This window comes from Nyctereutes procyonoides, unplaced genomic scaffold (genome assembly GCF_905146905.1).
Source record: "Nyctereutes procyonoides isolate TBG_1078 unplaced genomic scaffold, NYPRO_anot_genome, whole genome shotgun sequence".
NCBI classification, from domain to species: Eukaryota; Metazoa; Chordata; class Mammalia; order Carnivora; family Canidae; genus Nyctereutes; species Nyctereutes procyonoides.
In genome coordinates this window covers 9,717,214-9,739,393 of record NW_026575034.1, presented here as the reverse complement: position 1 = coordinate 9,739,393, position 22,180 = coordinate 9,717,214, and the positions used below count along the sequence as shown (strand labels likewise).

Here is a 22,180-nt window from a genome sequence, read left to right as displayed (position 1 = left end):
GTAAATAAAGGCAAACCAGTGAAAATATCAATAAAATATTTTTAATGCCTACAATTTCTTTTATACATAAATTGCAAAACTTTCACCTGTATGTGCAAAAGTAGATTCTCTTGCAGGTCAACAGCACCAGAAAACAAGCTAAGCTATGTAAATGTTTTCTTTTTTAAAACTTGATTTGTCCATTATGTAAAAGACATGATGGATTTAATAACTCCAAAGAAATCTATATCCCACTCTTAATCATACACTAAACACCTGAATATTTATTTTATCACATCCACTCACAAAATAAATAGTAGTCTAATATATTGAGCACATTGAAAATAAACCAACCAGTCTCTCTTCATATATTTATTCTCTTTCCAAACATGTTTTGGTCTCCTGCTATATCTCAGAAATGTACTAATAGCTGCTTTTAAGTTACAAAATACAAAACAGTAATTTCTTGGAGAAAATCTTGGGGTAACATTAAAAAAATGAAATTTCGAGTTCCCATAGACTTTCTTTTTTGTTAACAGTCTTTGAACCCTCTCATGGCACACATGTAAGGCTGTCTGTGACATGTGGTACCCTGGCCTCCAAATGGACATAAATGCATTTGTAGTTTAGAGAAAATACAAAGACAAGTTCTGAAAGTAGCCTTAAGAGAAAGTGCCCCTTGCTTTGACATAGCAACATCAAAAGCAAGTGGGACTGTGCAATCAGAGCCATATGAGTTTTATGAAAACTACTTTCCTTTCACATCATCTGTTAGAGAATGCCACACCCACGGTCATGTAACATTACAATTGTGAAATAACATTACTACATTCGTGAATTAACATTACCCAATAAAAGGCACATCTTCAGATATTGAATTAATAAAATCTGAAAATCAAAATGGTAGAGGATACATTAAAAAACCAAGCACTTAAATTTGTAAACCTTAATAAAATAACAGCTTATTCCAGTTTCTTCAGATATTTGTGGGCTTTTTGGAAGAGTGGTCAGGAATTGCAGAACAAAATGGAAGACAGGATTTGGAAAACAAGGCCAAGACTAATTTAAAAGACTTTCTCAGGACTTTTTTTTTTTAAATTGAGCTACAGAAGTGCCCTTTTATAATGTTGATGCTGAGGAATAATAAAATCAACATCTGTAGAAGAAACGCACTCAAAGTGATACACGCATAAGGATACAACCTGACTCTTCAAGTTCTGGAACTTTTATCCAGTACCTGGTGCCTTTCTGTACAAATAACTGCACATTAAGTAAAGTGCTCATAGACTTTAAGCCACCAGAAATCTTTCGGCTATGATAAGCACTTGATTGTAATAGATTTTTTCAAAGAGTCTGAATATTGAAAATATATATCCAAGAAAAAAACTTTTGAAGGGCTGGGGGTAATACAAAAGTGACAGTGAAGGAAATAATGTTCCAAACCTGTTTTATTAAGTGGAACATCACACTTTCCTTAAATCAATTTCACTGAAGGTATTTGAGATGGGTGAGAGGCAGTCAATAGGATTTTCTGCCAGTGTGACAGTTCTGTGTGGATCATTAGAAAGGATGTTATTCCTGGTGATGAAGACATCTTTCGTAGGATTCAGCTTCAAAGTTAAATCCTTGCACTTTTGAAATTTGAAACTCAATTCAAAATAAGTCAGTCTAAGGGACTGGGTCACATGGCTGTCCCATTAAGGGACTAACAATAGTCATCTATACTACCAAACTTGAAGAATAAAAAGAAAGCTTTACGAATAAAAAGGAATATACAAAAGCAACTTTTGGAACCGTTCTACAAGCTTATGTCCCACTGCCCCCAACCCTCCACATTTAGAATCAAGGACAAATGTTCTCTAGCATCATATCTCATTTTCTGTTGCTGACTTTCCTGGAGACATGGCTTCTCTCCAGCCAGAATCTAGGTCAGCCTGATTGGCATTGGCTGGGTTTGAGGCCTAAGAGCTATCAAGTCTACAAATATGACTTGAAAAAAAGTGAGAATGAAGAAAGTTCCACAGCCCAGTAGAACACTAGTAACAGGGAACATCCTTCCTTCCTACCTGGGAAAAAAATCTCTTCACAGTGCATAGTTTGAAATAAAAGTGCAATATGGGCAAAAAGAGAAAGTGGTACTCTTGATACACATGAATTTAGTTTTTGGTTTTTGCCATTAAATGCTAAAGAATTAAAGATAAAACGCAGTCAATATCAAGAGGTACAGGGGCACCTTTTCCCAAAATATCTGTATAATGAGGGAAGGGAGGGAGGAGGGGAGTCTCACATGTCACTTCCTCAGTTTTTAAACTATTACTCTTCCAAATCTAATGTTTGAATAAAATAAGCATTTTTCAATATAAAAATGAATTTTTTAGATAAAAATCAATCAGCACAGTGACCTTGTCTATTTTATAACTAAAACCAACATAACAGTAAATCTGAAAGGAAAACTTGGAAACAAATATTTTTAAACTGAATGGCATAACTTGTATTTAACTTGAAAAGAACTTTTTGTTAATTGCCTTATCACCTAAATTAATGAGTAAGAATGCTCAGCATCCAATCCATGAATAATGCAGAATACAATATAATTTATTCTACTTTTTACTTCAAAGTCACAGAGATGACATCCATACGATAATTATAAAGCCTACTCTACATTTTCAAGTTCTCAATCCAAACATATAGCTTAGGACAGGTCACTTTATTGCTGGCAACATTCACAGAAGGGCCAGGTTCCTTATTAAAAGACAGAGTAAGTTTGATTGGGAGCGGGGCGGTGCCCTACTCACACATCAGCAGAATTATGAAGTCAAGAGGCAATCTTTTTTTTTTTTTTTTCCTTTCCAAAGTAGCAAAGGAACAAAAGATTGGCTGACTGGTGAGTGGCCCCGCATTAGAGTGCATAGCTCATCAGGATCAAGGCTGGCACCTGTGAACAGTTAACTTCGTAAGAGCACTCAAATGGGCATAGTCTATCACCTGCGTTACAGATTAAACCCTGGAAAGTATTTGAAAATACTTTATGATCCAATGACAGCCTGCAAATGACCTACGCATTCCTTCTCCTTGAGTACCCAAGTATAAATCTAAAATCATAAAGGGGCTTCTTCATTCTGAAGGCAGGACCTCCCTGCAGCAGAGTGTCTCCAGAATTTCACAAAAATAAATAAAAGCAGCAGCTAACGCTTCTTCAGCTTCTTGGCCTTTCGACGCTTCATTTCTTCTTCTTCACGTCTCATTTCCTCTAAGTCCTCCTGCATACCTAGTCTTAAACTGTCAAAAAAAAAAAAAGTGTCAAGATACATGAAATTACCACTCTCTTTAAAAATTAAGAATGAAATTTCAACTAGGAGCTCATATGGAATGTGCTGATGCATTAAAAATGCCTAAAGGCTTTACCACTGAAAACAAACTAGCAGGTATATTTTTTACTAGGAATCTCTGCCACTGACTCTGCTTACAGTAGAAAAAAGACCTCATATAAAACTTCAACATAAAATACCTTAATATTCCCATTAAAGTAGTGAAATATAAGTTGCTTATAATAACAGCTTTTAAAAATAAAGAGGAAGAAAATTTATTCAATATATAAAATAACATTCTATTCTTATCCCTTCCCACCATTTGGGTATTTTATGTAGTTAAGAGGAGAACACAAGAGGGAGAAATGTTTAATATTCTGGGTTGAGACTGAAGTGAATTTTTTTAGCAAGTTAACACTATAAAAATAATCATTTGTTGCCCCAACCCAAGAAATTATCACTAGTAAAAAAAAAAAAAAAAAAGAAGAAAGAAAGAAAAGAAAAGAAAAGAAAAGAAAAGCAATTATCACTAGTTTATTAGGTAGTCAAACAGGAATCAGACAGGATCTATATCCCTTCTCAGATCCCTAAGGCCAGTAGTGGTACAGCAGGACTGAGATGTGTCTGATGTAGAAAGGGAATTAAAGACGGGGAAATAGAAACAAGAACACATTGCAACGGGATCAGAGGAGGCTTCCAGCACTTACTGTGTCCCTGTATGGTGAGGCACTGCACCAGGCAACTTGAATATAGTATCTTAACACAGTACCTCAATAAGTAGAAATGGTAAATTTTCATTTTACAAATAAGACAGATTTAGAAAGGCTAAGTAATTTGTCTAAAGCCCCACAGCAAGTAAGCAGGATTAGAATTTAGAACTGTGTGGCCCAAAGCCCCTGCTCCCAATGGTGCATGCAACTAAAGCAGGAAACAAAGGAATGTTCGGGATATTTCTGCACAAATGTATTAAATTTTGTGCTTACCTCTTTGCTTCTTCCTTCTGCTGCTCTTTCCAACTACTCTCCATGTAACGTAAGGCATAATCGCTTTCATCTTTGTATCTGATAAGAGGAAATCAATGTTGTGAGGGTAAAAAAAGCCCAAATTCCTAGTTTTTTTAAAAGAACCACATCCTCCTATTTTAAAAATCTGTATCTTGGGGCGCCTGGATGGCTCAGTCGGTTAAGTGTCTGTCTTCAGCTCAGGTCATGATCTGAGTCCCGGGATCACTGCTCAGCGGGGAGCCTGCTTCTCCCCTCTCCCTCCGCCACTCCCCTTGCTTGTGCTCTCTCAAGCACGCTTTCTTGCAAATAAATAGAATAAAAAAAAAAATCTGTATCTTTACAACTAAATCAGAAACACACTAAGGATTACTCTTCCTTGCTTGGCAAGGAGTGAGGTGGACAGAGATGATGGGTAGAGAGGAGTTTCAGAAATAAAGACAAATTAAATGAACTACTACTACTTGAAAGGCAACTATTCCCGAATCTAATGTCGATGAAGATACCAATTCAGTAACGTTTACCTCATTCACCTCTAGTTACAGATAGTTTAGTTAGATAGTTTATATTAAAATCCTGAAAGTACAATATACATGAAAATAATTTTGTACATATTAATCTTATTTGAGCTTCATGGGAAAGGGGAGGACTTTAGAACAGAGAGTGAAGCAGGCAGATTAATGGCTTGACCAAGAACATATAGTAGCTAATGACATTACTAATATTAAATTTAAAAATCTGATATTTATTCCATTTCTTTTTACTACTAAATATCTTTTTTTAAATACACCTTCTCTTAGGCTTGCCCTCTAATTTCTCCTATCAATGGGTTTAAAGGAGATGGCAATTGTCAATTGATAGGGCAAATCCCTTCTCTTTTACATACATATCACCTCATTTAATCCTCCCAGATGTCATTTTTTCCCCTAAAGATTTATTTATTGGGGGGGGGGGAGGAGTACAGAGAGAAAGGGAGAGAGAGTCTCAAGTAGACTCCATGCTGAGCTCAGAGCTTGACACAGGGCTTGATCTCACAACCCTGAGATAGCGACCTGACCTGAAACCAAGAGTCAGATGCTCAACTAACTGCACTACCCAGGGGCCCTCTTCCAGATGTCATTCTAAAAATAATTTACTCAAGTTTATACAGCTAATGATGAAACTTCCATTCAAACCCTGATCTTCTCCTCTGTACCAGTGCTTCTCACACTTTAATGTGCATATGAATCACCTGGAAGCCTTATAAAACTGATTTAGATTTGGTAGCTCTGAAGTGGGGCCTGAGAACCTACATTTCTGACGTTATTGTCAGGTGCTATCAGTGCTGTTGGTCCCATACTGACTGCTGTCCAGGAACCACGGTTTTGAGCAGCAAAGCTTTTTACATGAACGAAAAGCAAATATCAGATCAGACCAGCTTTTAACACAGTGCTGTGCATGGCTGAGTTCAAAGCCAATCTAGTCCTACTACACTAAACTGCTTCACTCTCATTTAATATACATTTTATGAAGAGTTGATATTTATTTATTTAAAGAAAGTGTATTATTTAAATTTTCCTTAGTCTTACTTTTTTCGGTCATAGCCAAAGATTTCTCGAATGTGCTTGGATATTTCTTCCTGAGGTTCTCCTTCATCTTCAATAAAATCTTCCATTTCAGAGTCATATTCATCCTCATCTTCCTCATCTTCATATTCTCTCTGCCTCTTGTAACTACTGGGGAATGGAGGCCTTTGAGGAACTAAGAATAGAAAAGTCATTACTTACAGGAGTATTAAAACTGAGGACGGGGGGGGGGGGGGCGGGAGGGGAAAAAAAAAAAACTGAGGACATTCCCAACCAAGTTCTACATAAACTGAAATAGTGACAACTCATTAAGACAGTGTCCTCAAAAACCAGAGCCAGCATGCTGGCCCATAGCATGGAGTCATTACGGCCTCATACCTGCTGCTTCACATTGTTTATAGGAAGTAGAATTTCTATTTATCCCAGAGCTTACTAGCAGCATCTGTTACATTTTCTAGCCTAGTAGTTCCCTTCCTTCTGGATTTAAGACTGGTACATTTAAAAAAAAAAAAAAAAACCCAAATTACAAATAGCCTACACTAACTTAGGTGACAACTGAGGTGACAACCTACCATCTATTATCACCATAATTTCAGTACATTTTTTAGAAGTCCAACAAAGTATAAAAAATTCCCAGAATTATGGATAATTGTTCAAAGTCTTACTTCAAAAAAAACTCACTACATTATCCTTATTTTTGAGCTGTTGTTAATATGCATGGCTTGTCTCCTGAGTACAGGATTTCTTTCTCAACTTCTGCACTGCTAACATTTTGGGCCAGGTAATTTTTTGTTGAGCAGCCTGTCCTGTGCATTGTAGGATAACAGCTGTGTCCCTGGCCCCTATCTTGCTAGATGAGGATGCTTGCATCTCCTGCCCTCAGTTGTGTCAGTCAAAAAATGTCTCCAGACACTGCCAAATGTTCACTGGGCATCAGAATCATCCTTGGTCAAGAACCAATGTTCTAGCTGAATTAGGAAGTATAAAGCATGGCATCTCATCTTTTGTTTCTTTTTATATTCTGCATGGCACCCAACAAGTGCTTTAACAAATACTTATTACCATAAAGAACCTATGACATAGCAGCCACCAATGATCCTGTACCTTGAGACAGAGATCCCTAAAGGACCAGTAGTTAGAGCCTTGCTGTTGCCCACTATAAGGAGCAGAAACACAAGGGCAGTCAGAAACAGTTCCTGGTACATTGTGGGTACTTAACAAATATCTGATGAATAAATAAAGTACTAAAGGCGTCAAGCATACAAATATGCTCCAACTTTTGAAGACAGGTCTCTCTTGTCCTCATGAAAAGGTGAAGATGAATTACTTCATTGAACCATAAGGCATATACACTCACCCTGTCCTATAAATCACATAGCCAAGTTTATTGCACTTTGAGACATCAGAGGGGTAAACACAGAGGGTCCTAGATAACTCCTTCTAAAGCCTTTTCCAAGTTATAATCCTTAAAGGGACTCTCAGGAACAAAGAGATTAAACCATCAGGATTCTATCAACACGAGTACATTAAAGGGCACATTGATGGGTACAGGGTCTCTGGTTATATAAAACAAAGCATTCTTTCCAATTTCCTAGTAACAAATAAATATTCTTAAGGTAAGGAACAATTTACCTTTACCTTACCTTGGGCAGATCTGTAGCCAGATAAGGAAGGCTTCATTCCATTCATCTGTCCATTGCTGGATCGGCTAATTATATTCTTGGAAGAAATTGTTTCTGACACAACAGTACACTTGGGCTTTAGAGGGAGACTAGAGCTACTAACTGGTCGCCCGGGTCCCAAGCTGTTCACCGGTCTCCCAGGGCCTGAACTACTGAGAGTCCGTCCAGCTGGAACTGAGCCACTTATTGATCGCCCAGGGCCACTGACGGACCGCCCAGGGCCACTGACGGGCCGCCCTGGGCCACTGACTGGCCGCCCAGGAGGGGCAGAGCCACTCATTGGTCGTCGAAAGTCATGTGGACTGCTGATAGGCCGCCCAGGGCCACTAGAGCTGCCCACAGATCTCCCAGAACCACCTGAGCCATTGGTGGGTCGCCCAGGGCCATTTGAGCTGCTTGCAGGGTGCCCAGGGCCACTTGTACCACCAAGTGTCCGTCTGGAGAGATTTAAGTCACTGGCTGGCTTCTTGGTCCCACTGACTGATCGCTCAGGTCCTGAGCTGGAGCTGCCAATCTGGCGCCTGGGCACAGGGCCAGAGCTAACTGTAAGCCGAGGAGTCCCTGTGCTGGGCCGTCCAGGAGCTGAGCTGGAGCTGTTGCCTGGCTGCCTGACACTTGGACTCTTAGCTTTACTGTGTGGGGTAACCATGGGCCCAGGCCTGGAATGGCTAGGATGGGGAGGAGATTTTTTGGCTTTGTGCTCAGTAACAGATTTCTGAGTCCCTTTAGCACAAGTCTTTGAGACACTTGGTGAATAGGTGCTGGAGTGGGGCTTTCCAGCCCCATTAAAAACAGGTCTGTTATGGCCCTCACGAAGTAAGGGTTGAGAGCAGTTGACAGATCCTGCTTTGGTCCTCTCTCCTGGCATGGATTTGGATGAAGACACACCTAAGTGTTTCTCACTGGCTGTGCTGAGTCTGGATTTCTTCTCAGCAGGAGGAAGAGGAGTACCCCTGGAAGAAGGATGCTTGCTAAGTTTTGTGCCCACGCTTTCCTTCTGAGAGGGTGCCTTTTTGGTTGGAGGTAGTCTTGCATCTGTCTCAGGTCTCTTTTTCCTCTGCTTTCGTTCAAGGAATTCTCGCTCCCTAAGTTCCTCTGCAGTCATAGGCCGCTCTTCTGTCTTCTTCACTACCTTGATCTCCACTGGTTCATACTGCTTTTTCTCAGCCAGCCTGAGTAGATCAGTGAAATTCATGAGTGGCGGGGCACTTTTGAGGGGGACCTTTGGTTTGCTTTCAACTTTGGGAGGTTCTTGCTCTTCCTCATACTCCTGCTCTGACTCTGCTTGATTGTATTCTAAGAATTCATCTTCTTCTTCCATTTCATACTCTTGTTCTGTTCCCTGGCTAGTGTGGCTTTCCACTGCCTGCCTCTTCTTTGATTTTTCCTCAACAGGAATCCCGTTGTAACCATGGAAATTATCCTTTGTCCTCTTGGCCATAGCTCTTGCTTTCTTGTCATGTTTTAGTTCAATTCGCTTTTTTACTAGCTCTTCTTTTCTCCTTTTTTCCTCTAAAGCTAAAGGGGACAAAACAAGAACAAAGTGTCTCACAGGGTCTGGAGAGCTCAAGTATTTCACCTGATATCAGTAGGTGGCCAAAACACAAGCAACATTCAAGTTACAGTTTGAAGATATCTAGGAATAAAATGGGGAAGTCCTTTGAACAAGTATCAGTTGAGTCATCTTTACATAATGAGTGGGTCACATATGGGTCTTTCAATATGACAAAGCAAGTGAGACACTGGGCTTTTAGCTTTAAATATAGAAAATAATTCATACCAAATAAAGTATACCAAGTTAAAAAAAACAGTAGGCACTTCACAGTCATTATTATGAATAAATGAATACTTAAATTTATTAAATCAGTTTCACTGTCACTTGCCTGAGGTAAAACTACTGTTTGAGTTATACTGGTCTTCAAAAACTGTCCCTATTTTAACCTTAAGATAGCATTCTTGATAATAAAAAAAATAAATAAAATACAAAAGACGTAGAGGCAGATTCAGAATGAAGGCCAAAGAATGGAGTTCCTATTGGGACCTAGTGTGGCCAAGTAGAAGATATGGTCACTATCCCCAAAAGCTCTTAAGAGGAAATAAAAGATAACGTCCATACAAATGATAACGTCCATATATATGGAATCCCCAAAATACAGTTGATTCAGACACATACACAAATCCATTAGCCAATTATGTTATTACAAGCACCCACTAGTTAAGTACAAGCTAGCTGTGAAGGTGGAAGACTTTAAAATTGAGAATAAGGCTAATAGATACATACCTTTTTGCCTGAGCTCCTCTTCTTTTCTTCTGAGAAAAGCCTGAACGGCTGCAGATTGGACACCCTTAACTTTTGGGTCTTTTTTGGGAGGCCCCACTGCCAAACTATACCTTTTCTAAAAATAAAGAAAATGAAAATTATAATCAATTCAACTTTAGAAATGTATTTGCTATTAGATGTAAAGCACTGTGTCACGCAACTAAGAGGTTTAAATTATTGACTGAAAAACGGATTCTGAATAATTAAGAGATCACATAACTCATATGAAAGCTTAGCTATAAAGTTTTGGTTTAAATAGGATTATCATGATTGTCTTTAGGTACAGAATTTCTTTGTAACATCCTAAATAATGCACAAGTGAACAATTCAGAGAAATACTATTTTGGATTATTTTCCAAAAAGGTACTTGGACTGGGGAACTTTTAAAAATAAATCACCACTTAGAACAGATGGTTTTAAAATTATTTTTTTTAAGATTTTATTTATTTGAGAGCGGGGGGGGGGAGCCACAAACACAAGCGGGGAGGCAGAGGGAAAGAAGCAGACTCCACACTGAGCAAGGAGCCAGAGAAGGGCTGGGGGTGGGGGCTGGATCCCAGGACCTTGGGATCACCACCAGAGTGGAAGGCAGATGCTTAACTGACTGAGCCAACCAGGCACCCCTGGATTGTTTTAAAATTCTGATTTAAAAAAAATCAACCTTATTTAGAACTAAGCATTTCAAAATCTAACTTCTCAAACAGAAACAACTACTCATAAAGTTTCTTTTTTTCTTTTTAATTAGAGAGAGAGAGAGAGAAAACAAGCAGGGGGATGGCAAGAGGCAGAGGGAGAAGCAGGCTCCCCGCTGAGCAGGGAACCCAAAGAGGGGCTCCATCCCAGGACCCTGGAATCGTGACCTGAGCCAAAGGCAGATGCTCAACCAACTGTGCCACCCAGGTGGTTTCTCTTCTGAGTACTTTATTCCAGATCATTTTCTAGTAGACTCACAGCTACATAGGTTATTTTGCTTACAACATGAAACACTGAGATTTTCCTTTGACCACAGGCAAAGTTGGTGGCAAACCACAACTAAAAAGCATTTCAAAGAAATCTAAGCAGCAAGAAGTGCCCAATTCTCTATGACTTTAACCATAGCTCTTATGTTCATTAAATATTAATTTCCCATACGACTGTTTTAGACAGGTTTCCTATCACCCAGAAAGTACTAATATTATCCTGGCACAGATGGTATTTCTCTGGGCTTTGATTTTTATATAACAACAGTGAGAAATGACTGAAACTATAGGAATGTTAATTTGAACTATGATAGGAAAAATATTTCCATTTTATAAGTATCTATCATTAGAGAAGTGTGATAAACAGAGTAACTCAGACCAGGATAATTCATCTCTAGGACCATTCCACATTAAATATATGCATAGGGAGTAATTTTTTAAATGCCCTCCCTTGGGCGCCTGGTGGTTCAGTTGGTTAAGCCTCTGCCTTTGGCTCAGAATGGCACCTGCATCAGGTTCCCTGCTTAGTAGAGAGGCTGTTTTTCCCTCCACCCTTCAACCTGCTAGTGCTGTCTCTCTCAAATACATGAAATCTTAAAAAAAGATGTCCATGCCTCCTTTTTTGTTAGACAGATTACATTCTTGTCTACTGAACCTGTTATGCTAGTTAAAAAGGAAACCATAACCTCTGAGCACAAATTGAGCTACTTAAGAACCAAAAACCTGATTCCCAAAATTTGCATGAAATTCCTAGAGGAAAGCCAAAGGATCCATGCTTACTATGTGGCTGGCAAATACAAGGCATCCTGAAATAGGTTAGGAGTTTTAGCTAAATTATTCACCAACAAAGTAGCTGGCCAAGGAAGCAGGCTCTAATCCAACCTGAAAATCCTGCCATGATAGCAATGCTGTGACCTGACACATCCCTGACTGAAATCCCAAGAGAGCATCATCCAGAGTCCTTTCCCAGTCATTTTGGTTGAGTCACAGTAAAATCCAGTAATAAGTCTCCATCTTTAGTTATAAATTTAGTTGTAGGCCCTCTCCGTTGTGGACTGGGGCCCCATATTTAAAGGAGAAGGAAAGGATACTTAGGAGAAAGAGAATACTGCTTTACCTAACTAGCTATATAGAGTTGTCCTGGTTTATAAGAACCTCAAACATAGGCCTAATCTCCGAGTTTGTATTTTCTTAATGGAAGAGACGCTATGAATATAATTCAAGTTGCGTAAGACATATATAGACCCGTGAGCAGAAACATACACTTACTTCACCCTATCCCATTAGGGAGATTTGTAAGAGGAAAGATAGATTTTTGTTGCCAAGACTTAATATTTTCTGTGTCTGCCAACTACCTAGTCCATAGACTTACCTGCCAAATCAAAACTTATACAAGGTTTCCCCCCACAAAATACCAATAGACGTGTTAATGTTATCTTAAACAGCACTGGTTCATTATCTTGATATTACAGCAATGAGTAATTCCTATTTTGACTTCAGGATAGACCTCTTTCTTCTCAATGTGGGACTTCAAGAGATAGGTAATGGAAAATGACTAGCTGAAAAGCTACTGTTCTCCAAAGGGAAAACACTGTCAATGGGGCACAGTTTACTAAACTTCAGTCATTTGCATAACATCTTCATCATTTTTGCCCTTTTAGTATACCACCTGTATTATTTACTAACCTTAAGAAAACAGACATAACACTATGACTTATAATTAAAGTTTTACTTTAAACAATATCTATGAAATGACTGGCTTGAAAGGCTAGTTACATTTTTCCAAATCATATTAAAATATAACCATTTAAAAATATATATAACTATGAGAACTAAAAGTATTTGTGTATCACCTACAATCACAGTACAGCCAGAGCTATCCACACTGCACTTTGGGAAACACCAAAAAGGAACATAAAAATACAGGAGGGGCAGGACACAAAGCAGCAGCAAGGAGGGGGGGGGGTGTTCAGGATCTCAGATTCACTCAGAAAAGAATTCCAAAGATTACCTTTAGCTTTTTTTCAAAGTATCCACCTATTTCTATCCATTCACACTGCCAATTTTAAATTCAGTTTTGTTCTAACATCTCTAATCCACAAGGGTACTTATTAAACTGGCTTTCCATTTAACCCAATAACTTTGCAATACTTTTTGTCCTATGATGTAGAAGGGATTGAATAAGTCTATAAAAAGTCTTATTTCATTGGTATGCTAGGAAATGAGAAGGGCAAGGTCCTAACTTGAGGCTTAATCTTATTCACCGGCATGAGCTGAGTCGTAATTAGTAGTTTCTTACATCCTCTGTAGCTTGATGTACTCAAACGCAGATACTAGGAAAGTATTTATATATTCTCTTTCACAAAGTTTAGGTCAAAACTTAGAAATGTGAGGTTAAAAAGGGGGGAGGGCTGGGTCTTCATAGATGATTTTCTTAACAGTTGTATTCAGATATAATTCACATACTGTAAAACCTACCCATTTAATGTGTACAATTCACTGGTTTTTAGTATATTCACAGAGTTGTACAACCATAACCATCACCACTATTGGAGTTCAGAACATTTACATTATCCCAAAAAGAAATCTCTTACCTTTTAGCAGTCATTCCCTAGTTCCTCTCTCCCCTCTGCCCCTGGAAACCACTAACTTACTTTGTGTTTCTGCAGATTTGCCAATTCCGGACATTTCACATAAATGAAATTATGTACCCAGTGTACCACTATCTAGTGCTATGTATCACAATATAAGGTAAAATTTACAGGCCATAGACAAATGGTTATATATGAGTGATTATGCAACATATGTAAGATTTTTCAATTTTGAAAACGCTTACTGATAATTTTCACTTGACTCTATTATTAAGTTTGAAAATAGATGCCTTCAAAGTCCAAGAAAATATCTTTGGGAGATGCTCTGTAAGTTGGTTCCAAACATCCTTGAACTGAGAAATTATTTCTCTGGCTTAACTAAAATAAAAAAATGATTAGTTTCTATGACCATTAAATGTTTCAGCAAGGGTATAATTTTAATTCTTTTGGAGTAAGAACAATATACCTAGAACTTTATTTTTGTTTTTTTAATTTTATACCTAGAACTTTAAAATGACAATTATGTGGATACCTAAGTAAATTTAAATGGTGCTAATGTAATTTTACTCTGTTGTCAGTGTTGACTTTTCTATTTTTTTCTTTCTCAAAAACTTTGAAAGAAAAAATTGAAATCATACGTATGTGGCTTCCATGGTCAATTTTATGTGTCAACTTGGCTACTCGATAGTGCCCAGTTATTTAGTCCAACACTAATCCAGGCATTGCTGTTGAAGATATTTTGTAGGTGTGGTTAACATCTATAATCAGGGGGATCCCTGGGTGGCTCAGCGGTTTAGTGCCTGCCCCTTTGGCTCAGGGCATGATCCTGGATTCCCAGGATCGAGTCCCACATCAGGCTCCCTGCATGGAGCCTGCTTCTCCCTCTGCCTGTGTCTCTGCCTCTCTCTGTGTGTCTCTCATGAATAAATAAATAAAATCTCTTTTAAAATAAAAAATAAAAAATAAATATTTTATTTATTTATTCATGAGAGACAGAGAGAGAGAGAGAGAGAGAAAGAGAGAGAGAGAGAGAGAGAGAGAGAGAGAGGCAGGCAGAGGGAGAAGCAGGCTCCATACAGGAAGCCTGACATGGGACTTTATCTCGGGTCTCCAGGATCACTCCCTGGACTGAAGGTGGCGCTAAACCGCTGCACCACTGGGGCTACCCAAATAAAATCTTAAAAAAAAAAAAAAATCTATAATCAGGTAACTTTAGGTAAAGCAGTTTACCCTGAGTAATTTGGGTGGTACTCATCTAATCAGTTGAAGGCTATTAAGAGCAAAAACAGGTTTCTCAGAGAAGAAGGTATTTGCCCTACAAATTTCAGACTTGCAAGGCCACACAATTACATGAACCAATTTCCTAAAATAAATCCTATTGGTCTGTTTCTCTGGAGAGCCCTGATTGATATAGTGGCCTTTTGTATTGTGGTACTTTCACTCAGTACAATCTTCTCAAGGTTCATGTAACATGTATTACTACTTCATTTCTTTTTATGGCTGAATATTTCATTGTGCTGATGTACCACATATCTATTCATAAGTTGACTGGCATTTTTTACTTTTCGTCTATTATGATTAATGCTGCTGTGGAACACATGTGTACAGGTTTTTTTGTGTGAGCATCATTTCTCTTGGGTATATCATTATGGATCTTCCTAACATTGAGCTAGCCAGACCTTTCAAAAAGGGACACTGTGGTATCAAAAGATTTGAGATGCTGTAATAGAATATATTAGGTATCAGCTACCCCCACAAGGGTAACCCAGTAGAGAACCATGTTTAAAAAAAAAAGCCTCAGGCTGGGATTACATTATATCCCATTTAATAAAGCCGAAGAACTATTTGGCACTTTCTCCTGCATCAGATGGTCACATTTAGCTCTAGCAGCAGCACATCAAGATGCACCCACCAATTCTGAATCGGATTCAAGGCACCAGGCTGCTTCATTGTTTGAGCTTCATGAAAAGCAGCTGGACAAGAGTTTCTTTTATCCTAAGTGTATCCATCCATTTTATTATACTGCAAGCCAACTCAGTCACTCTGCTGGACCCCAATGAATGATCCACAGCAGTGAAGCTTATGCCATTTAAATACAGTATCGGAGATTTTGCCAAGATTTGTAATTCTGAAGCCAACAGACCTAAAAAACATTAATTCACTTTAAGACATATGTGTTCCTTGCATTGAAATTATACTGCCACGGTCAGATTAAGAAAATAAGTTTCTGTTTAGAAATAAGTTTTAACCAAATACATTATGTTGGAATCAATAGCCAATCCCTTCTTGAAAGCTGGTCTTTACTCAGGAGATAACATATTGTTGCAATAGGAGGAAACGTAAATTTCCTGATGGGTTTACATATATTAGAGATTTATTATTGGTTAGAATTAGGAATATTCAAATACATCCTTCAGTTTAATAAATCACTACACAATTTCTGAAGTGTTCTCAAAACATCATAGTCAAGGAATAAATGCAGGCCAGAAAACGAATGATTTGCATTAGGCTTGCTTAGCTGGGTGGCTAAGAGGATAAAAATAAAACAATCAAAAAGTATGCTATTCAGGATTGCTACAGGATCAAATGTAAAATTCAATATTACTGTGTTAATAATATACCTGATTATAAAATATAATGACAGATAGGTACCTCAGAGCCTCCAGTCCAACCTCTAAGTTAGAAGTAGCCCAAAAGCACAACTGTGTATTTACTGGTTGTTGCACAGTTTGTAACAGAATGTAAATTAGAATCTAGGTCTCCTGTTTCAGGTCCAAAAGTATTTTTACTACAATATATCTCACTTCTAACTTAATCCCAACACTTTCTTCCAGCGGTAACCACAATCTTAAATGCCCTTCCCTAATTTCCACCTGCCTCCTGGACAGTGCCATGACCTCAAACAGGTCCACCATTTAACTTTCTATATTATCTTCTTTCACCCTCAGACTATTTCTGTTAACCATGCTGGCACTCTCCCAAACAGGCTGTAAATCTCTCTCTACCCACCAGTTTCCAAATTCTGTTGGTTTGCCCTTTAAATTTCTCTCCCATCAGAATTGAGGGAGAAGTACCACAAAAAAATAGAGTTCTTGTCTAAGGCTATATTAGGCTGGAATTGAGGGTAGGAGGCTGGATGGGTTTAGGCTTTACAGATGACAACCTTCCTCACATCCAATACACCCCTCATTTAACACAGGATCATGATTAAGAGCAAGAACTCTAGAGCCAGTTGGCAAATTCTCCGCTCTGCCATTAACAGCCCTGTCACTTATTAGCTGTGTGACTTCAGGAAAGTTTCTTCCTATCTCTGGGCCTCAGTTTCTACATCTGTAAAACAACCTTCCTTATATGGTCATCAGAGTGATTAAATCTATATACACAAAGTGCTTTTAGAACAGTGCCTGGCTTTGAGTAAGCATTTTAAGTGTTAATTGTTGTTATCATTATTCAGAGATTCATTCTCAGGCAGTGATGGGGAAGAGAAAATAACATAATCTCTGTGAGGGTATATTTTCTAAAAGACCTTCTCCCTGAAACGCTAGTTAAGTAGTGCTGCTCTAGTACCCTACGACCCAGCAGTTGCACTACTGGGTATTTACCCTAAAGATACAAATATAGTGATCCGAAGAGGCACCTGTACTCCAGTATTTATAGCAGCAATGTCAAGAGCCAAACTATGGAAAGAGCTCAGATGTCCACTGACAGATGAATGGATAAAGAATACTACTCAGCTATCGAAAGAAAGAAAGAAAGAAAGAAAGAAAGAAAGAAAGAAGAAAGAAAGAAAGAAAGAAAGAAAGAAAGAAAGGAAAGAAAGAAAGAAGAAGAAAGAAAGAAGAAAGAAAGAAAGAAGAAAGAAAGAAGAAACAAAGAGAAAGAAAGGAATCTTGCCATTTGCAACGATGTAGATGGAACTAGAGGATATTATGCTAAGTGAAATAAGTCAATCAGAGAAAGAATTATGATCTCACTCATAAGTGGAATTTAACAGAGGATCATAGGGGAAGAGAGGAAAAAAATAAAACAAGAAATCAGAAAGGGAGACAAACCATAAGACTCTTAATCACAGGAAACAAACTGAGGGTCCTGGGGGTGGGGAGATAGGGGATAGGGTAACTGGGTGATGAACATTAAGGAAAGTAGGTGATGTAATGAGCACGGGGTATTTTATAAGACTGATAAATACTGACTTCTACTTCTGAAATTAATAATACATTATATACTAATTAATTGAATATAAATTAAAAATATATATTTTTTAAAGTATTGCTCTAGGCTAGCAATCCCAGCTACTTCAAGCATTGACAAAGTCATCTTCAGATGCAAGCATGGGGAGCAATCCTGTTATAATTGATTATAGATCAAAAGTTGCAAAATGACTGCCTCCAGAAAATTTTGTTGGCCCATACTATTCTTTAAAAGGAAATATAACTACTATAACACATGGTAGGTTTCTTTTGAATACATAGAGCTTGGTACCTATCATTTTATATCCAGACTACTTCAAGAACTTACATTATTACCACTTTACATCCAGACTACTTCAAGAACTTACATTATCTACCTGGTCCTGAAGACATCTGAATTTGACAACCTGATTAAAGTCCCTGAACTCCTTTTTCAGTACCTGTATTCTTTTTTTTTTGGGGGGGGGGTAGGGAAAAAGAGAGAGGGGAAGGGGGAGGGAGAGAGGGAGAGAGAAAGAAAGGGGGAGGAGGAGGGATAGAAAGAAAGACTCCAGCACGAAGTGTGACCTGGGGCTCAATCCCAGGACCCCGAGATCATGACTTGGGCTGAAATCAAGAGTCGGATGCTTAATGGACTGAGCCACCCAGGTGCCCCCTCAATACCTATATTCTTATCCTTAAGGGACTATAGCCCCAAATCCTTATATGTCTAGTACCACATGAAGGCTTCTGTATTTTTTGGTTTGAGGGTCACACCTTGTCTGGGATGATTTTCACAGTATGATTATCTCATACTCTTCACATAACTTGTCTCATGCACCTACAAGCCATCAATTATAGTTACCTGCAACCTACAAGAATCCATATTCCAAGCTTTAGCATTCTACCAAAACAAGAAACTGTTTTTGCTAGAGGACCCAGGGAGAAAAAATTTAAGTCAAGGTTACCCAAAATATCTTCTCTTTTAAATTTATTTTTTTATTTATTTTTCTCTTTTAAATTTAAATGGAGCTTGTGACAATAACTAGTTACATCACCCTGATCAGCTGTTTTTTTAAATTCAGTTTTCCACTGGGAAATGATAGCTTGCCTAATATTGCTAGGCATGATGCAACCTTCCTTTGTTTTAACTAAAACATTCTAAAGATAATTATTTCTCCTAAAAAAGACAACAGAAAAGAAAGAGGCTGCATTACAGAAATGTTCATTGCTTCTCAAACCAGATACAACAGATACCTCTTAAAAATGAAGCCCCAGAGATAGTTCAAAGTGGCTGTCCAGATGTTTTACATGTTAGCCTCCCTTGGAGCTAATAATCAGTGCTAGTCACCATATGTCCTTCCTGTAGCAAAGGTGTGACACAGGAACTCTGAAGACTGAAATCTGAACATCAGCTCTGATAAGATCCAAATGGATGGTGGGGAAGATGACTAAAGAGAAATAAGAGGGATCCCTGGGTGGCGCAGCGGTTTGGCGCCTGCCTTTGGCCCGGGGCACGATCCTGGAGACCCGGGATCGAATCCCACGTCGGGCTCCCGGTGCATGGAGCCTGCTTCTCCCTCTGCCTGTGTCTCTGCCTCTCTCTCTCTCTCTCTCTCTCTCTCTGTGTGTGTGACTATCATAAATAAATTAAAAAAAAAAATAAAGAGAAATAAGAACCAAATAAGTACTAGAGAGGGAAGGAAAGGAATTATACCTGCCAATTACTGCAAAGCCTCTATGGTTCTCAATCAATAAAGCTTATGATGTAGCTTTGATAAGTAACAGAATAATCAGATGAACCAAGTGAAAGCGAGATCATGGATTAAATTTAACTACTGCCTAGCTCTCTCCTTCATTAGTTTCTTTTGTGATATACTTCATCTGATGTAAAAAGGATTATAATGCTAACTAAATCAAACTTCTAGGCTTACTAGCTTTTCCTGGTGGGCAGGGGAAAGCATGCTTTCATAACATATATGCCTATATTCATCTATTAGATTTTAAACGACCTCACCAATTACCTGTCTTCTTTTTGCTTTCAATCTTTATTTCAAAGATCTGTTGATAATGTATTCTGAAATGCACACAAGTTTTGAAATCTTCTGCTCTAAGAATATCTGCTTTTCTCTCAGCAGCCACTGGTTTTGAGAATAAGAAATTACTTGGTTTGGATTCTTCTATGGACTATTCCTGGGCATCAAAGCTTTTTTTTTTTTTTTCTCTGACCTGCAATGAGATTCAGGAAGATCTAGAATAAAATATGGACCTAATTATGCAAAGATAAAAGGTCACTAACTCCAATACTGACTTGTCTAGAAAATCTACGGTATTTGCAGAAAGTGAATTCTGTTGTTCAAAGGCTTAAGCCCCTAACTTTAACCTCCAGATCTTAAGACTCATGGCTCCGGGGAATGATTATTCAGGGTACTTGGGATGGGAGATTAATACAGGGGGATTTAACAAATTTTAAAATGACCTGTATCAGTTTTATTTTACCAGTTATTTTACTATCGTCAGATGAGTATTTTCAAAAGGGTAAAAAAAACGGGGGGGGGAGGGGCGCAGCCTTAGACGATAAGAAAAGGGCAGGAGGGCCGCCTGGGTGGCTCAGCGGTTGAGCGTCTGCCTTCAGCTCAGGTTGTGATCCCGGACTCCCAGGATGGAGTCCCACATCGGGCTCCCTGCATGGAGCCTGCTTCTCCCTCTGCCTGTGTCTCTGCCTCTCTGTGTCTCTCATGAATAAAATCTTTAAAAAAGAAAAAGAAAAAAGAAAAGGGCAGGGGTGGGGAATACAAAACAAAACCACTGCAAATACAGAAAAAAAAAATCTAAAAAATAAAATGCAGAACGCAGAGTGAGAGCTCAATAAATTGCAGTTGAATTGACTTTAAAAGAGCCGTTCGGGCTGTACACCTCACTGCTCCAACCGCAGGTATCGCAATGCAATTTGTCGGTTTACAGCTGTGCTGTGGGTACCATCTGAGGATCCAGAAATGACTCGTTTATGCAAAACAGCTACCACCCCGCGCACCAGGCCCTCTCCGTGCCTCCAGCGTGCACACTTTAAAAGGCTTACCCGGCTCTGCGGATATTAGCGAACCGGCAGATACCACCGAGCAAATGGGACGCAGATTTCGAACAAAGACACGTCGCGAAGGCCACGAGCGAACGCAAGGTTGAGGAAGGCTAGCTCACCCAGTCTGCCGGCCAAGAATTTCGTGGAATCCGCTCAACTTCTTTTCCCGGGGTGTTATTAACCCTTTGGGAGGCTGTAATCTAATCATCTCGTTGGCTGGACGGGTGGGGCCACAAGTCGGAGAACTTAACTTGCTCGAGGAATCGCACGATATCCAGCCCCGTCTCGGGGGGTAAATAAATCGGCCGAAAGGCGAGATCAGGCCAAGTCCCTAAAAGCCCCGCGGCTTCCCAACATACACGCTCCCTTCCCACCCTCCGGGCTGGACTTCACGGCGGAGCCAGAGACCACCCGCGCTGGGTTCCACCACCACGTACGCCGCACGGTGTCAGCCACCGGCCTTCGCGCACCTCGACGGCCCCCGAGCTGCACTGTCCGCGTCGCAGGGTGACTAAGCCCGTGAGACTCCCTGACCGGAAGGCTTCCGCCTCCCCCCTCCAGCCCCTTTTCACCCGGAGTCCGCACGAGTAGCTGGCTGCCCAGGAGGAGGAAACAGGGCGCCCCAGGTCTCGCCCCCTTCCCTCTCCCGGGCAGGCCGGGCGGATGCCCGCAAGTTCCGCGGCCACGCATTCCAGACTTGAGGACCAGGGTCTCCCAGAGGGGCGCCCGGCGGCTACTTACCGGCACGTTGTTGACACCCTGCCCTTTGGAAGCTATCAGGAGGATCTCCCTGAAATCCATGTCGGCTGGGGCGGAGGACCCGGCCAGGCTCTCGGAAAGAGGTGAAAGTACGCCTTCCCGAGGCGCCCAGCCGCCGCCGACGGAACTGCCCGGCCCACCCCGCTCGCACCCCGCCTCGGCACGACCACTTCCGGCGCCTTCCGATGCCGTCGGCCCGCCCCTTTCCCTCCCGCGGCCTATATCCTTTCGGGTCCGGCGCTCCGCTCGCGAGTCCCTGGCGTAACTTCCGCTTTCGGGCTCCAGACACGTAAAACGTGGTACGTGGCCGCTGGCGTTAGCCCGGGGGGCGGGGCTAGGCCTTCCAGCGACCAATGAGACGCGGCCTAGGGGGGGGGCGAGGGGTGTGGCTAAGGGAGAGCTCGGCTCCCCCGGCGTCCCGGCTGGGCCGCGCGCCCTCGCGGTCTCGGTGTTCCCTGCGAGCCCTGAGCGGGGACAGCGAGGGAGGTTGGGGGACCGGGGAGGGGGGGGGGGCTACTTACCAGGCCAGGGCTCGCTGGGTGTCACGGGTGGCCGCTCGGGTCCGGAACGCCGGGGCCCCAACAGATGAACCGACGGGGCCCGAGCAGGGGGTTTCAGTTACAGGTGGCGAGGCGCTCCGCGAAGCTGCGCATGCGCGCGCGGCCCCGCCGGGTCCTCTAAGATAGAGACGCATGGCTCCCCGCGGGGTGTGCTCGCCTCCCCCACGGACGCGTGCACGTCCTGCCTAGAGGCGCGGGCTTCGTGCTT

At 40.5% G+C, this 22,180-nt stretch overlaps 1 protein-coding gene across 2 annotated transcripts; it reads right to left on the bottom strand.

The window, feature by feature from the left end:
• Window positions 1-19: 19 nt before the first annotated feature.
• SPTY2D1 (SPT2 chromatin protein domain containing 1) lies at window positions 20-21,543 on the bottom strand. 2 transcript variants are annotated; one of them, XM_055317828.1, is made up of 7 exons: window positions 21,395-21,450; window positions 20,773-20,937; window positions 9,817-9,931; window positions 7,497-9,053; window positions 5,857-6,028; window positions 4,271-4,348; window positions 20-3,258 (listed from the first exon to the last, which is right to left on the bottom strand). In XM_055317828.1, exons 4-7 carry the CDS (start codon window positions 8,974-8,976, stop codon window positions 3,165-3,167), a joined length of 1,824 nt encoding a protein of 607 aa, XP_055173803.1. In that variant the 5' UTR covers window positions 8,977-9,053; window positions 9,817-9,931; window positions 20,773-20,937; window positions 21,395-21,450; the 3' UTR covers window positions 20-3,164. The 2 variants fall into 2 exon arrangements, with proteins under 2 accessions (XP_055173803.1, XP_055173802.1); XM_055317827.1 differs by lacking the exon at window positions 20,773-20,937 and having other exon boundaries at window positions 21,395-21,543.
• Between the last annotated feature and the right edge of the window lie 637 nt (window positions 21,544-22,180).

Coding starts and splice junctions, on each gene's coding strand:
- SPTY2D1 (XM_055317827.1), bottom strand. CDS start 21,454: ATGGATTTCAGGGAGATCCTCCTGATAGCTTCCAAAGGGCAGGGTGTC. Junction 9,054..9,816: donor AGAGGAGCTCAGGCAAAAAG/GTATGTATCTAT, acceptor TGTCCCCTTTAG/CTTTAGAGGAAAAAAGGAGA. Junction 6,029..7,496: donor TGGCTACAGATCTGCCCAAG/GTAAGGTAAAGG, acceptor TTCTATTCTTAG/TTCCTCAAAGGCCTCCATTC.